Raw genomic sequence first — 17165 nt, forward strand, 5'->3', positions numbered from 1 at the left:
AAAATTTTACTCATTATGACAATAATTTTTAAGATATTAGCTAATAAGACTTATAGGAGAATAGTTATATGTTAAAGATAAGTTTTGTTATCAGCAGCCTGAAGATGGGGGAAATCTCCCGAAACGTTGCTATGTAATAAGTAATAAATTATTATACAGTAAGAAGGAAGAAAGTGTTATCATTCACTAAATCAAGTTAATATATATATATTTTCACGCATAGACAAATTGTTTGAACTGAGAATTTATTGAGAGAAAGAAGAAATTCTTCTTGATTCGCCTGTTGTACAAATTAGATGATTCTAATCGTTCCATCTAATAGTTTAGGGCAGAAAATATTAGTTATAGAATAATAATACCATAATAATTAAGCTCTTACTTTCCTATTGCAATGTAACACTTCCGTTTCATCTCGCGTCACGATTTTGTTTTTGTCTTGAGTTGTGAAACGCAAAGAAGATTCAGTTTAAAAAAAATTGCTATTATCAGTTTATTTGGGTTGTGATTCAGATAGAATAAAAATGTAAATTACTGAATACTTTAAAAATGAAATGAAATATTTCAGTATAATATTTCAAATGACGATGCTATAAGCTATAAAGTTAGTAACTCTATGTATTTTATAGCTGCAAAATGTCCGTCAGCATGCAACTACACAGACTTCGCAATACAGGGTAAAAATGCAGACTTTGAAGAAGCCATTGAGCTAGCAGGTAAATAGTTTATTTAAAATACTTTAAAAACTACATTATATTAGGTAATATATAATATTATTTTTTAAAATAACATCAATATACCCCAAGGATGCAGCTCTAGAATATTAAAATTAGAAATTTTTATAACTGACATTAGTTAAAGAAAAACTGTGGTATATGTAATCTTTGGCTCCCAAAGTGGATGCCGTGGCAATAATATTTATTTTTTAACAATGCTTGCAATTTAGAAGCAGAACCATTTATAAACTGTTAGCACCATTTCCTCCTTGTATATACCACGTATATCACATATAGTGATTGTACCAGCGTACAATTACTTCGTACATACGGTTACGGAGTTTGCGCCCTGCGAAATTCTTTTTGGCCATCGCGGACGTCGGAGAGATTATAGAGACATCGTTATTGGAGAAGGAGGAGTCATCAACAATATTTTAGCCCTGAAGAAATTGTGGAATAAAGTAAAACCTCGTATCGAGAGTGAAAAGGGTAAATAAGAAACAAAATTTGAGCATGCGTAATCTAATATCATCAAAATCGGAACCATAGTCTATATAAAGAACTGCAGCGATTCGAGTATCCCTTCAGGTGATCATAGTGATTAGGGAACATAATGCTATCACAATTGAGAGCTTGCGTGGATCTAAGAGGAGATTCCAAGAGAAGGGGAGGACAGTGTATATCGAGCAGCTAAAGATTCCTACGAGGACTTCATAGAGGCTGAAATGCCCTCTTATCTGCCACTGAAGGATACAATTTTACAGAAGTAATCTCTTTTTTGTTCTGTTGTTGTTGTTCTTAATTATCATATTGATACTTGCATTGATTCTTTGAAATGTGAAATAAGAGCTCATTGAGGGTAAGAAAAATCAATTTTTATACATATAAATTTTTCTGTATTATTCTATTAATCAGGTTGTAATTTTTTTTTTCACTTTTTTGTTTGCTTAGCGGAAACATAAGTTTATTTTTAGTTTTACTCTTGTATTTATTGTATATATTTTCTTTATTGTTTCTTTTTTTTTTTTTACGCCTTTCTATTGTCTACTGCCTATGGGTTATTATACATAGTTTTTCCTAATTGTTTCATATAAATATATTATAGTATTGTGCAGTATACGTTTACGAGGACTGTTCTTAAAGTGGGGGAGTTACGGCCTGAGTAAGATGAGTCAAAGGCCACCGAGTAGATCAGCTGATCGAACATGTATATACAAGGTATACATGTATATACTTCTAGAAGCACTGGACTCAATAAACGCAGTCTTGCTTACGCATTTAGAGAGTGTTCTAACTTGTTATCATGAAAACTACTACTACGAAGATAAACGTCATAAACTACTTTATAGTACATTTAACTAGCTTTAATTTGATTGCTCATAGATATCTGTAAATCTAATTATTCTTAAGATACAATTTTACTAAGATAAATTCACTAACTATTGATTTTTCTTTATGAAATGTTACTTTTTAAATATTGTATCTCAGGAATTATTGAACGAAAACATATCTGTTAGGACTCATATTTTAATCAATTATGCCCTCTTTGAATTTCTAGTGTTAGTTTAAATGACAGTTTTAAAGATATGGAGCTATTTTATATAACCATATTTTATTAGCCAACACATCAATTTTGACTAGTAATTATAAACAGTTTTCATTAAAGTTATCAAAAATTGGGGCGAAGTAAATGACTTATTTCCACCGGTTTCTTATACTATTTACCCTTACCACCTGAACATGGTAAGAAATTGATCCAGCAATCTCTTCCAGATATATAGGTAGCGTATTATTCTAAATCACCAATTATTCTGTCTTCTTCGCTAATAAATACAAGTGTGTGATAATGAATTAATGATATATTATCAATTAGAAATAGGTCCGTTTTTCTATACGGCGAACATCTAGATTTAGCCTAAACACCAGTGATTTGTGCCGAAAGGTCTTGCAAAGATCCTCTAGCACATCTTATTTATGAGATTATTGATAAAGAACCACAAAAATGCTGGCAATTAACATTATCTATAGAGTTATGAAACTATCGCGAACCCAATCAAGAAGGCAGGCAATGTTTCCGAGATTGTGGTATTCTAGTAACATATTGTATTCAGTACTGTTGTGTATTCCAACAAATTGATTCCTGACTCATCAGGTTCACATAGTGAGTCTAGTAGCGACAGTCAAACCAGCTTTTGACTAACATAGAATAGTAATTTATTTTCAGTCATATTATTTATTTTAAAATGTTTTTTTTATTATTATTATTCATATTATTTAATATCTTCTTTTTTTAGGTTACGGAAAGTTTCACTACTTTTTACTGATAGTATGTGGCTTCGTAAGCACAAGCGAGGAGATGGATGTGATATCCATGTCCTTTTTACTCCCCTCTGCACAGTGCGACCTAGAATTAAGTACATACAGTAAAGGATGGCTCAACAGCATCATATTTATAGGTGAACAATTTTGTAAAAAAAAAAATACATTTTTAATAAATAATTTTTGTTTTGACATAATAGTTGTGTGTATCCATAATGTTATCTTTATTTATAAATCATTAATACATCAATCATTATTCACAATATAGAACTTGACAAGCAACAAAAAACGATTTTGTACCCAAAGAAAAACAAGAGATAAAAATATACTTTGATAAAGTTTTTTGTATATTTTTCATGAACCCCGGTCGAACAGATAGTGCTCTTCTATGACTGTGTAAAATGGCATCCAAACATTTTACGTCATAAATCTTAAGTAAAGGTTCAGATAATCATTTCAGGGAATGTTGCAACACATATAAAGGAGAAATGCCTAAGAAATTCCAAAATTTAACCAATCCATTTTACAAAAAAAAAATCCATCAGGAAGGTTGTATTGGTCCCCCATTTTTGTTCGGAAACAAATGAAAAATGATTTCATTGCGCTTTGAGGCCCTAAAAAAGACATTTCACATATAAATGTTCATCCTTCTAACATTATTAGAAGGGTCTGCAGAGGTACGAAGAACGTTAAAAAACGTAAAACATAAATTTGGACATGCCGAATTTTGTAATGAGATTCATTCTCACTGGTGCAGTTTCTTTCTATAAAACAACCATATTTACCGAATTTCAACTCATTTGATCCAAATGGGGTCGGTGGAAGAGCCTCAAAACATATTTCTAATTCACCAAAATTTTGCTCTAGAGGTTATGAAACGGATTTAAAATGCACATCCACCCCCACCTCCTCCATTATTTTGGGGGACAATAGGGTCATTTTAAGATCTCAAAGTGACTTGATGTGGTTAACGATACTAAGAGTATCCTGAGGTTGAAGAACTGCACGAGATACTCCCAAGACAGAGATAATTAAATAAAGATCAATCGAATCCTTCAATCTATTCAAATATTATCTTGTCAGATTGGTACAGGATGTTCTAGATTGTGATCAAGATTCGTAGATAAAATCGAAATATCCTCGAGGGGGGAAATTAGCTTCGAAGAAGATTTGAGTTATTAGGTTAGTTCGGCATAATAATGGTCTTGAATCAAAGCCAATGGAAGTCATGTAGTGGGGCTTTACTTTACGTAATAAATCCAATAACAACGAAAGTAACTTCAATTTTATTGGCATTAACTTCATAAGTTGTCAATACAAAATACCTCCTTGGTATGTTCACACGTGCTCAGCATTGCGGGTCGATCTAATCGAAATGAGTCTAGAGGTTCCTGATTACTGATACTTAACTCATTTAAATAAACATTTTTTCAAATTAAATAGAAGTCTAATGGAACAGTTCAAGACTTCTTGAAGCTTCCAAAAAAAACAGAATCAACCTCAAATACGACTTCAACTCAACGTGAACGTTTGGATACGAAGTCGCCATGAATATTAAAGTGATAAATATTCCATTATGTGATGATTATGACTTGCTTATGGTGATTGTTTACTGACTCAAGAAGATGAAAACATAAATGGCGCAATTTAAAAGAATAAAATTGTTTTTAATTCTGAACAGGACTGTATTTAGCATATTTTATAAAACAGCGGATTTTCACTGCAAGCTAAAAAAATAAATGAATAATTGAAAACATTATCATTATTGTGAAATTGTATTTATATAATACAATTTAAATTTACAATACCTAATAACCTCACCTTTTTTCATTATGTTATAATCATGACGCTAATATTCATGGCGACTTCGTTTTATTACAGGGCAGAGCGATGCAGGATAGATTTCTAAAACTGGGGTTAATGCAAAAATATTTCAGGTTTTTTATATTTACTCAAAACAGACCTTTAAACGAAATAATTTAATGTATGTTTGCCAATTTAAACAATCGGTTGTAAAACATAAAAAAAAATGTACATTTAAAAAAAAATAATTCTGAAAAAGCATTTTCAATATTACCCTGGTCTTGAAAGTCTTTCTCGCGTAAAACGTTACCCATATGCTTAACAAAGTAGAAGTCATTAGGAGAAAGAAGAGGCGAATAGTTTGATTGTGAACTATTGCGTAGCCCGACTTGAACAGACATCGCAGCATTATTATGAAGAAAAGTTGGTCTCTTCCGATCTTTCCATCCGTGACATCAACTTCTTGACAGTAATTATCGGTAGTAATAATTTTACTTACTATATCTGGTCGTTGTCGACTACAGAATGGCCACAATCTTCCTTGTTTTACAAATCGAAATCTCCACTGCGAAACTTTAAAACTAATGCCGAATGTGCCCTCTGACCTTCTCCATTGATAATATTACAGTTTGATCAGCATTCCACTACAGTTCAAATTCTTAAAAACAAACTGAACAAAATTACTATTTTCTAACTTTTGGTTAAATATCAAATTATTATTATTATGATGTATACAGAATTAAAAATAATGATTTGTTTTGCTAACACAATCGGTTTTATAATGTAGCAAAAGCAGAAAACTGCATTAATCAATTATAAATAAGGCTGTGGAAATTAAGATGGTATTGAGGATTGTGATAATCTTCGATATAGTTATACAAGGAGTTTAGAAAAACTACTTATGTGAATCTGTATAGGACCTTCAAGCACCGAACCCTTGGTTGTAATGAAGAAAAAAGAAAATAACAAATAATATACCTTTAGCAGCACACAGCCACAGGAAACTTCAGTAGGTAAAAATGCAAGGTACAGCAATCATCTAGAAGTTGCTTATAGAAACCATCTTCCGCATGAGTCGCCCAAAACAAGATACAATATGGAATACCAGATCACATCTTCTCAATGCCCATTGTTGGTCGACTGCGGTAGAGATAGGAGTAAGAAAGAATATAACAGAAGACCTAGGTTCAGTAAGGACAGTTGCTTGCGGTAATAGTGATTTTATAGAGTTGAATGCAATTTGGATTGCCGACAAACTTTTACATTAAGAGTTGAACTGTATGTTTTGATGTATGATAGTATTATTTATAATATTTTAAATACAATTATTCATTTTAGGTATGATGCTCGGGGCGTACTTCTGGGGTTCGCTTGCAGATACCATTGGAAGGCGGAAAGTGTTAATAGTCATATCGTTCATGAATGCTGTTTGCATAGTGATATCGAGTCTCAGCCAATCTTTTTGGCTTTTCATGCTTTTCCGATTCCTCAATGGTGCAGCGTAAGTTAAAAAAGAGAAAATGAAACATTTTCTTTTCTTTATTACATCATGAATGAAGTTTAACCTATATATGTGTTATTGTTTTGTACCAAAAACTTCATAAAATAAAAATTTCTTTTCAGCCTTGGTGGAAGTGGTCCCGTCGTTTGGTCTTACTTTGCTGAATTTCAGCCAAAGAAGAAAAGGGGATCCATGTTAAGTTTCATGGCTGCATTTTGGACCTTGGGGAATTTATTTGTGGCAAGTACGTTGCAGTTGGAATACTGAAAAAAATATATATATTTTCTTTTTTCCCAAAAAAATTTTTATTTTATTTTAGTGCTAGATATTTCTAAGATCTTTTAAATTTCTTTACTTTCGTATTGGAAGAAGATAGTTGACCGTATGAAGTAGAATGTAGGAAGATTGACCGGGACTATCTTCCTACAATCCTTTACTTTTGATTAGGCCGTTCACTCAGATATCCAATCCATGTTTGAAGAATAAGTGAAAACCGATCTTTTTTAACGACCCCATAAAAGTGTTTTTAATACTGATGATATTAAATTCCAAATGCAATTCTGGAAACAAGGTTCTTATAGAATCCAAACATAAAAATGTATAGGCATTTCGGTTGTTTTATTTTTCTCTTACAAGCATAAATACATTTAAAAATAGAAATCTTGTAGCAATAAAACCCATAGAAGTTCTTCTTACTTTGTAAAGAAGTTCTAATCCCTGACCAAGGTTATGCACGGAGGAGACCTCAATATAATCACAATGATGTATTATAACATTATGTTTAACCTATCGTCTTGAACAGCCCTGCAAAGTTGGGCGAAATGTCGGAGAATAAATAGTTGAAAACTATTTTGTTCCTTTTTGATCGCAACCCTGATTATCTTCTTCATATATTATAACATTCATTAGGCAATTGAAGATGCATTGTTCTCTCATGCCCACAATTATTTCTTCCACATCTCCTTTTTCTTGTAAAAGATAGATACAACACAGAACATTCTAATCATAAGATTTCCTCCAAGCACAATCGACTGAGCTGAAAGCAGGAAAGGGGACCGTGTCGTTCGTGAACTAAGGTATGGCAAAAGATGAAACGCTAAATACAAATATAATCTTCATTACTCATCTTTGAAGTTCTATAAATTAACATTTTATTTTATTTTCGCTATATAATTACAATAATTTTATTTTAATACTTTGTAGAGTTTATAGAGATAACTTATTTTAACATAAGGCCACGATCCTACAATATAAATATCAATTTTATAGTATTATCATTGTTAAGTATCATGAAATAAAGTCATAAAAAACATTCATAGATTTAATTATTTTTCAGGTTTAGCTTGGAGTATAATTCCAAGCAAGATGCAACTTACCTTACCAGGATTCATATTTAACTCTTGGAGAGTTTTCTTGATGATCTGTTCAATACCAAGTTTTTTAGTAGCAGGTCTGCTGTACTTTCTGCCAGAAAGTCCGAAATTCCTCATCTCGAGTGGAAAGTCTGAAGAGGCCCTGAAAGTGTTTCAACACATATATAATAAAAATACAGGAAAACCAGAAGAAAACTATCCGGTAAGTATCAAAATGACAAAATGGTTGAAGTAATTTATTTTTAATTATAGCTCCTACTTTAATTTTTATTATTCATCAATAATAATAATATAAAAAAGTTATCATAATTCAATTTACTCATATTATCTCATTTTCGGAAAGAACCCCAAACCTCTAATTTTTCAGGAGGATAGTTCAAAGTTTTCTAAACCGATAGTTTGTTCCAACACGATTCAAAACTATCATCGAAACAGTCTGGTACATGCGCAGTATAGTTTTCCATTCTAAATCTACCACTTACGATTCGTATGACAGATTAAATGTCTACATCCAAAAAGGTATTCCGTTTACTTCAAAATTAAATTAACATTTCCCGTAAACATCTGACATATAGTTTATAAATGATAAAATGAATATTTAATAATAATATTCCAAAAAACTTATTGGCTAGAAATAGATTACACCTCAAATATAATAGAAAATTTATACAAAAATGTTCAAAATTATAGTTCACTCAAAGTTCTTAATTATTTTTTATTAAACATTACCGCACAAATTGTCATTACTGATTCTCTGCTGTGTTGTTCTGGTGAAAAAATCTGAATTGTGACACTTCTTTTGTTAAGAAAACTTGAAAATTGTGAAAAATTTATTTTTTTTTTGGTTTTAATAATACGATTAATATAATGCTTGAATAGTGGCACAAAAATTGTTTGTTTTATGTTTGAGGTATTCCATAGATTATTCCATAGACTGAAGTTGATTGAAACAACTCTAATAGCTTTAGGAAAGTCTGTAGGAGACGACTTCAGTGAAGAAAGAAAACGCAGATAACGATATTGTATTTGGAATACGTCTAACTCTAAATAAAATAAAAAATTTTCCAGTCAAAAATAGTGCCTTCATAACATAAAGGTTCAAAGTAAAATATTATGACATTACTTACGTGGAAAAAGAAAAAATATGGAAACACTTAGTGACCATAATTACTATATCTTGAGTAGTTTAAAAAACATAAATAACTTAAGTATTTATAAGAATTTATACATATCATAATTTAAAATAAAACTCAATTTCTCATAAATAATCATGCTAACTTTGAAATTGCAAATATACTGCCCACTGAAAGAATATACATTTTCGGACGCCGGACCATTAAACTAAAACATTAATCTTGAAAAACAATAGCTGAATAAATTAGCTTCTAAAATGAAAAAATAAATTGAAAACCTACCTAAGGAAAAAAGGAACAGAGGAAATCAAGTCTTGAATATTAATTCTTAATACAACACAAATAAAAGTGAAATTGTTTGAACCGTGACTGAACAGCGAGCATTTTCGAACACAGAAGAGTCGTTCAAGCAATCGATTTATTTTGACAACATAATGAACATCATTTGATTAAATGAATTTTCTGTTTCAACTATAATTGAATAATATTATTACTCATTTTTATATTGATATTTAACCAATATGAAAACTAAGTTAATTTATATAGTAAAAATTACAACTGCAATTGAAAGCATCCTCCGTTGAAAAAAAATATACAATATAACTCCAAATACAGAAACAAGCCTTTTTTTTTTAACTCAAAATCTTTAAGTGTTTTTAGCTAAAGTATATTTCATACCTAATAGTAGTTTTCTTCAGGTATCTTCAGAAAGAAAGCCTTTTACTAATTAATATTATTTGAGGGAAAAATCAAGTATTTAATTTGTCGTTTTTGGATTTCACGTAATTTTAAATTTAGGGAGAATAAATTTCAAATGCATTCTTAAACCACAATAGCCCATAATATATCTCACTTCATACTGAACCTTTAGAGACTAAGGTTTTACACTAACAAAAAATAAATACCCTAATTATTACAAAAATATATACTTTTATTTTTAAAATATTTGTATTTATATTGCAGATATTAAGCCTGGTTAAGCTGGAGATGGAACCTCAGTCTCCTGAAAACGGCACAAATAAAGCAGATAAACCATTAAGACTGATGTTAAAAGAAATTTTAGCACACACGAGAAACTTATTTATCCCTCCCATCTTGCGATTCACTATCATCTCTGTAACCATCAACTTCACATTCCACATCGGGTAAGTATGAACTTACACGTATGATTTATGATGATTTATAATGTCTTGAAATTTTTAAAGAAATGAAATGGAGTAGTAAGAGATGTTCCAACTGTATAAAGAATTTTCAAAATGTTCGCCTATAATTGGTGTAAGACATTATGTGCAGAACATCAACCAACAGCCCAATTAATAAAGTGTTTACAACAGCACAACAACCTGTGACCGATAGCAGGTGGGAAGAGATGCAAAGGAAACACCAATTAGAAGGGAATTAGTTACACAGATACGAGGCCGTCCGTTCTCAATATAATCCACAACTTCCTAGGGTTTTTTCTTTTAATATACGCATAACCTACGTTAATTTATTCACTGCGTTCATCTCCGAGGCTAGATCTCAATTTTTTTTTTCATTACAATGAACAAGTTTATCGAAGCATGTTAACCCCTTTATTGTTTGTCGAATATCTCTTGCCAAAAGACCGAACTCCTGAGGTTTATTAATCTAAATTAAATCTTCTTGAAAGCCACAAATATTTTTCGAATAAGGTGTCACCATTGTTGGCATACGATTAAAGAATGGAACTGTTAGCATAAAAGGAAGGCTTGTTAATAAGTCCATTCATAGGATAATCGTAGTATAATCTTCACTTCATAATTATTCAATTATGTTATATTTGAGTTTGGAAACACTAGATTAAACGTAGTTAGGCTATTGAATTCCTAACCTTATTTTTTTTCCTTATTGTGATAACGAAATGTTCACATTTCCTTGTGCGTACCTATCTCATTATTTGTTTATCGTATGGTACTGTTTTCCGATTTGCATTAAGTTGTTTTTTAGGTTCTTTGGACATTCTTTTCATTCATCTGTTTATTTTTTTGTTTCCCACATAATCACTAGCCAATTACTTCGGGATTCATAGTTGTGTTGAGATGCCCTGGACTGATTCGAGCTATAAGCCTTCACTATCTGTTTCTTGTCTTACAATCGCGTAATACCTAATATCCGTGAATTGCTCAGACGTTTTCGAATGAACCATTTCTTCATACGCTTGTTCAGATAATTTCAAAAGCAAAAAAATGCAATTTAAAACAGTTTACATTCTAAACTTGACTCGATTTAATAACTTGTTCCTATATTCTGGAAACATCAAATATATTATATATTTTGCAATAGGATGGGAATCTAGTCTTAGAATATAATATAGGAAATTGCTTAATAGTTATAATTTTCTATCTTTTTAGTCGAAATATTTTGTGAAAGCTTAAATACAATACTTCGATAATATAGTAAGTACACAATGATTATACTGATGTTTTATTTTTTAGATACTATGGTCTTATGATGTGGTTTCCGGAGCTGTTCAACAGATTCGACGAATATGCTCGTTCCCACGGAGGACTGGAAGAAGCTTCCGTCTGCGAAGTCACCTACTTCGTAGTGAATTCCGGTTCGCAGGCACAGAACAACATGTGTGATGACAAGATCGAAAGTAGTGTGTTCCTAGAGTCATTCATTACAGTAGCTGCCGCTGTCCCTAGCAACATACTCGCCATCCTTGGCATGGACTCTCTTGGAAGGAAGTTTTTCCTCGGTTAGTTTAAAGAACAACTGTAAAACAATATTTTATGGAAAATCCAACTTTTGTACCAAATATATATTTTGTTTATTTCAGTCTTCAGTACAGTAACGTCTGGATTATGCGCCATATGCATGTTTTTCGTTTACAACAAGACACAAAACCTTATCGTTTCGGCTATATTCAGTGGAGTTATTAGTTGTGGAAACGCAGCACTGGATTGCCTGATAACTGAAATATTTCCAACGAATCTCAGGTAAGAATATAAACAATCCAATCCAATTATAATTTTAACAAATCAACAGTTATAAATATATTTTTTAATGTTACAGAGCGACTGGAGTGGCCATCTCAATGGTTGCTGCAAGACTCGGTGGCATCGTAGGGAACATAGTAATTGCGACCTTACTGGACATGTATTGTCCTGCTCCCACATTTATTGTAGCTGCTCTACTCATTGGTAATTATTATTCCTAATATTTCCTTTTAATTAGTATTTCAGCTGGAAATACCCAGCACTGCCCTTGCTTCACACTGAATGTAGACGCTACATCTAAGGGAGGCAGTTTTTTCTGAACTCTCCAGATGACAGTGATTAACCTTATTTTGGTCAGAAATCAATGCCACAAAATTTATCATAAGCCGCGGATAAAAAGTTAGGAGAATAATTAAGAATAAAAAGAATTATATAGAGTATTGCACCATCTAGTGATTCCAGCCAGAAGTGATCTAGTTCACAATAGATTGGGAAACACTGGTCCAGAAAATGTAAAAAGGAGGGTTGTTTCCCATCAATTGAATTTGGTTTTATTTCATAGAAAATTTAGTTCATGATAAAAGATTAAAAAGTCACATTTACCGTAAAATTGGCCCTTCGTTGTCAAAATCTATGGGAACATATAAAAAAAAAATCCGAAAATTTTAAAATGATCCAGAGGTCTATCAATCAAGCCCAAAACTTGGGTGTATTATTAGCCATCTAACACATATAACTAACCCAAAAATTAAAACTACCTCATTTGATGCAAGGCAACTATCCTTTTTTAAATTCATAAAATTCAAATCACTTTAACTCTCAAAATGTATACTTTGAGCTTTCACCATCAAGTAAAAATACCAGTTCTTTTGGGCACATCTTGATGTTTTAGAAAAAGATACAGAATAGTTTCTTTTCTTGTAGTTAAGAGTTTGAGTTATTTATCTCCAATTGGAATATCATGAGTGCAATATACAGTCATTGATAAAATCCTTGTGGAAATGAGGAAAGAGGGTGCCTTTGATTCGGTCCCAAGACAAGAACTGTGGAATGCTATTTCTGGAAAAAACATCCAGCAAGGATTGATAGAAGCTATAAAGTCGACCCAGCAAGAATCCAAGGGAATAGTAAGGATTAATGGAAGAGAGTTACCTTTGCGATTGAGAAAGGAGTAAAGCAAGTAGATAGTTTTAAACCCATCCTGTTCATCATGTATACGGATGAAATCCTGAAAATATGCAGAGGACAGCCCACACTACTATTGGCAAATGGAATATAAGGACAATCCTGGTCCAGGTAATGGAATTTGTGGATCCCATTGTCCTCATAGCAAATACTAAAGATAAACCTGAAACAAGCTTTAACTGAATGGGAAGTTGAACTAGAAAGAAAGGGCATGACCATCAATATAAGGAAAAGCAAAATAATGCATATAGGCTGGAAACAATAATACATTGAAATGCTTAGGTGAACAGATAGAAATAGTGGATGAATACCTTGGAACAATGATCAGCAGAAATGGAAAGGTAGACCAAGAAAGATCCAACAGGATAAAGAAGACAAATTCAAATATACTGCCACCTCTGCAACAGTGAAGTTATAGGGAAGAAGGAAGTAGAGACGAATAAAGTACATATCTTCAAGGCTGTATACCTACCTACCCTCCTTTATGAAAGTGAAAGTTGGATACCACTAGATAAGCACCTAAGCAGAGTTATTGCAATGGAAATGAGATACCTTCGGAGAGTGGCAGGCCGAACTAGGAGGGATTGGATACAGAATGAGAGGATGTTGGAATCATCCCTATAAAGGATACCATTGAAAAGAGACAACTCAGATGGTTTGGACATCTCTGTCGGATGAGTGAAAACAGGGACCCAAGAAAATATTTTGAGGCCAGACCAACAGGAAAATGCCCAAAAGGGAGACCTAGAATACAATGGAAAGACTACATCTCCAAAGTGGGAAAGGGAAGAGAAAAAAACTGGGATGCCATGAGGATGCTGGCTTGGGATCAAGTGGCTTAGTTTGCCTGGACAGAGGTACCTCCACATTGTAGAATGGAAAGGACGATGGGGAAGGATAACTATCCCTTCTTCAGGGAGTTTATCTATGGGTTTATCTACCCAATGCACTTTATGTTAGGAAGGGTTCGACCACCAATACAAGATGAAGGTGAAGAAGCAGACACAGACTGCATTCGGACAGATGCAGGTGGATAAGGTGCAGCCCCATCTAAAAGGCGCTCACCTGAGCGCACCACAGTTGAACCCCAATAAATAAATATTGATTGATAATTATAAAATTAGTTAAATAAATAAAATTGATAAATATTGATACCAGTGCACTATCCCACTCCAAAACTCCATATGCCAGTAATAGCGAGGAAGAGTGAATTAAAAAAAAATTAAAAAAGAAAGAAAGGCACTAGGAGGAAGAGAAAGAAGAAGAATACAAAATTTTATTGAGCTCAGAATAAAACTGTAGGATTGTTTCAAAACAAAGTAAGATTCTCTTCATTATAAATAGAACATAAGTCTACATCAGGGGATAATGTATCTGGTTTTATGATACATAACATGGGACTTTAGAGTACAAATAAAAACAGAACTTAAATTTTGTAGCATAAGCCCGGGATGTTTCCCCAACATAATTAATGACCAGCAATTTCAAAAGTGACCATGCAAAATCTACAAACTTTAAAAATTGAAATTCCTTAGCACCCATTAAAGAGAAATTAGCTATACCAAGACCTAGGACTATTTTTGAAACAGCAGCATACTTAAAACCACCAATACATTAAAAACCATTCTAAAACCCATTTCTTTTGTACCTCAGAGCTTTTATAAGGAGGAAATTAAATAATTCATTCTTTTGAACATATAAAAGCAAAATAGCATATTTTGATCAATAGAAATTAGATTACATTGTTTTTAACATCACCATGAAAATCATACTTCTGGAAGCAATCAGATAAATGATTTTTATAATGATATTACCAACTAATGACCCATTTATAAAAATTAGCAAAATCACAGTTAATATTTTTCTCTCAAAATTGATTTTTCATGAAAAATATAAAATCAATTGGTTGAAAACAAAATATAAATAAATATATTGAAATTGAACCAAATGAGAAAAATATAACTATAAAAAACAATCATATTGTGTTCTGTATCTACACTAAACAACTATATTTCTATGGGGGAAAAACAAAAGAAAATACCCTAATATTTTTAACTACAAATAAACTGTACCTGATGAAATTATTACATACATTACTTTATTTTATATGAATATTTACATTAAATCTTATTTTTTTCAGGCGGAGGTCTTCTGTGCCTGTTCTTACCAAACACAACAAGAGTTCCTTTATCGTGACATTCATTATATTATTAAGAAGGCATTGTAAATAATCGTCCTTTAAGAAGTTTAAAATACTCATTTACAATTTTGTGAAACAATATCTATAAGTACTTAGTTTAAGTTATGTGAATGTATTTTTTTAATTAAAAATAATTTTATTTTACACGATTTAATATAATTTTGTAATAAAATTTATAAAAAACATTTCCTGAAACCGAATATTGTTCTAAGAATATTTGTATTGTTGAAATTATAATCAGAGAGGACTCTGATTTAAAATATCCCTCATTATGTGTATGTATTGTAAATATTTATTAGCCAAATTGGAGAAATAAATAACTAAAATATAAAGGATGTTTTGATTTTTTTAATTCTTTCAGATTTGTTACAAAGAAACATAAATTAATTAAAATTTCCTTAAAACTTTAACATAATAATTAAATTTATTTTTAGAACTTTAAAATAATCTATTTACTCAACCCATCTCAGAACCAACTATCTAATTCTACTCCACAATTAGATAAACAAGACATAATTTTAAGGACCTTTCATCTCAGCTCAATTTTGAATATAATATAAAAATAGGCTACTGGCTTAATTTCCTGAATAGCATTTGTGGCTTTAAAGTCCAGTAAAATTAGGATTTGGTAGGGAAAAATCCAGGTTAAGCTGTAAAAACTGTTTTAATTGATGTATTCCACCTCTAATAAGAAGGAACTAAGTTTGCTCTGATATCTGCGATGACCTCAAGATCAAGATAAAAACTACTCCGACGAAGATAAACATCATGAACTACTTTATAGTACATTAAACTGCCTTTAATTAGAGTTCTTGCCAACATTTTAAGTCTAATGGTTCCTGAGGTAGTTTTTCATAAATCAATAAATGTTACCGAACAACTAGAAATCAAATTGTATAAATTTATTTTGGCAATTATCAAGAAAACTCTCTTACAAAGATAAATGTCATAAACTACTTTTCTAGCATCAATTAGAATACTAATAGAGGGCTGTACGTCTAATGATTCCTGAGATATAGTTTTTCATAAACAAAACATTTAGTCCGAACAAAATACCAACATTTTGTGAATTTATTTTGGCAAATATGAAAACTACTACTCCTATAAAGGTAAATGTTATGGATCACTTTATAGTACATTAAATAAATAAGTTTTAACTTCATTACTAGCATCTGTATGTGTAATAATTCCTGAGAAATAGGTTTTACAAAATTATTTTAAAAAATTCCAAAATCAAAATTAAATTTCATTATTAAATGTTGCTTTTTAGTTCATTACACAGATTTAATAATGAGTTTTTTTTATGAATACTAACCTTACTTTACTTTACTAACGCAAAACTTTATTTTGAAAAAGTAGATGTTATTAAAATATACTTAACCAAATTTAAAAAAATATGGTAGCCATTGAAAGCTTTAGATAATCTACAACTACTATTCTGTACATTTTGTGATGAAATGATTATAAGATAAGGCAGCGAATGAAAAGTTACAAAATGGAAAAATCAGGTACTTCCTTGACCACTGTTTTGAAAACACCCCTTCATCGCATTCTAATGTTATAGTAGTCATTTAACTCAGAATTTAATGTTATAAACTAATCATTTTTCAATAAAGTGTTAACTTTTTGAGTTATTTTAAATAAAGTCGGATAATTTATACATATTTTGAGTAGTGCTTGAAGCTCACCACAGAAATTGGACCAAACTTAGTTGTTTCTTATTAGAGGCAGAATACATTGATTAAAACAATGCCCAGCTTAATCTGGATTCTTTCCAAGCATGTCACTTTTTGATCTGATTTAACTGGTCTATAGAGTCTTTTGTATAATAATAGAATTTCTCAACCAACCTAGGGGGTCGAATGAAAATGAAAACTTGACCCTCTCAATATACTTAGAACAGGGTGGCAATCTTTAGATAACACTCAGAATGTCAGAAATGACCAGGGAGTCATAAAAAAAAGAAACAAATAAA

General features: G+C 31.4%; 1 protein-coding gene across 3 annotated transcripts in view; it reads left to right on the forward strand.

The window, feature by feature from the left end:
• LOC106686381 (synaptic vesicle glycoprotein 2B) overlaps positions 1-15489 on the forward strand; it is a 97855-nt gene extending 82366 nt beyond the window's left edge. For 2 of the 3 annotated variants that reach the window (XM_014429657.3, XM_024359335.2), the window contains 10 exons: positions 627-713; positions 3008-3169; positions 6174-6336; positions 6459-6580; positions 7673-7911; positions 9806-9987; positions 11299-11564; positions 11646-11805; positions 11882-12009; positions 15131-15489. In XM_014429657.3, coding sequence (XP_014285143.1) covers positions 627-713; positions 3008-3169; positions 6174-6336; positions 6459-6580; positions 7673-7911; positions 9806-9987; positions 11299-11564; positions 11646-11805; positions 11882-12009; positions 15131-15186 — 1565 coding nt within the window. In that variant the 3' untranslated portion in view covers positions 15187-15489. The remainder of the gene's footprint in view (positions 1-626; positions 714-3007; positions 3170-6173; positions 6337-6458; positions 6581-7672; positions 7912-9805; positions 9988-11298; positions 11565-11645; positions 11806-11881; positions 12010-15130) is intronic. The other variant, XM_067050681.1, reaches the window with a different exon arrangement.
• The last annotated feature ends 1676 nt before the right edge of the window (positions 15490-17165 follow it).

This window comes from Halyomorpha halys, unplaced genomic scaffold, assembly GCF_000696795.3.
Source record: "Halyomorpha halys isolate HHAL.00 unplaced genomic scaffold, Hhal_1.1 Scaffold813.1, whole genome shotgun sequence".
In the NCBI taxonomy this organism is placed as follows: domain Eukaryota; kingdom Metazoa; phylum Arthropoda; class Insecta; order Hemiptera; family Pentatomidae; genus Halyomorpha; species Halyomorpha halys.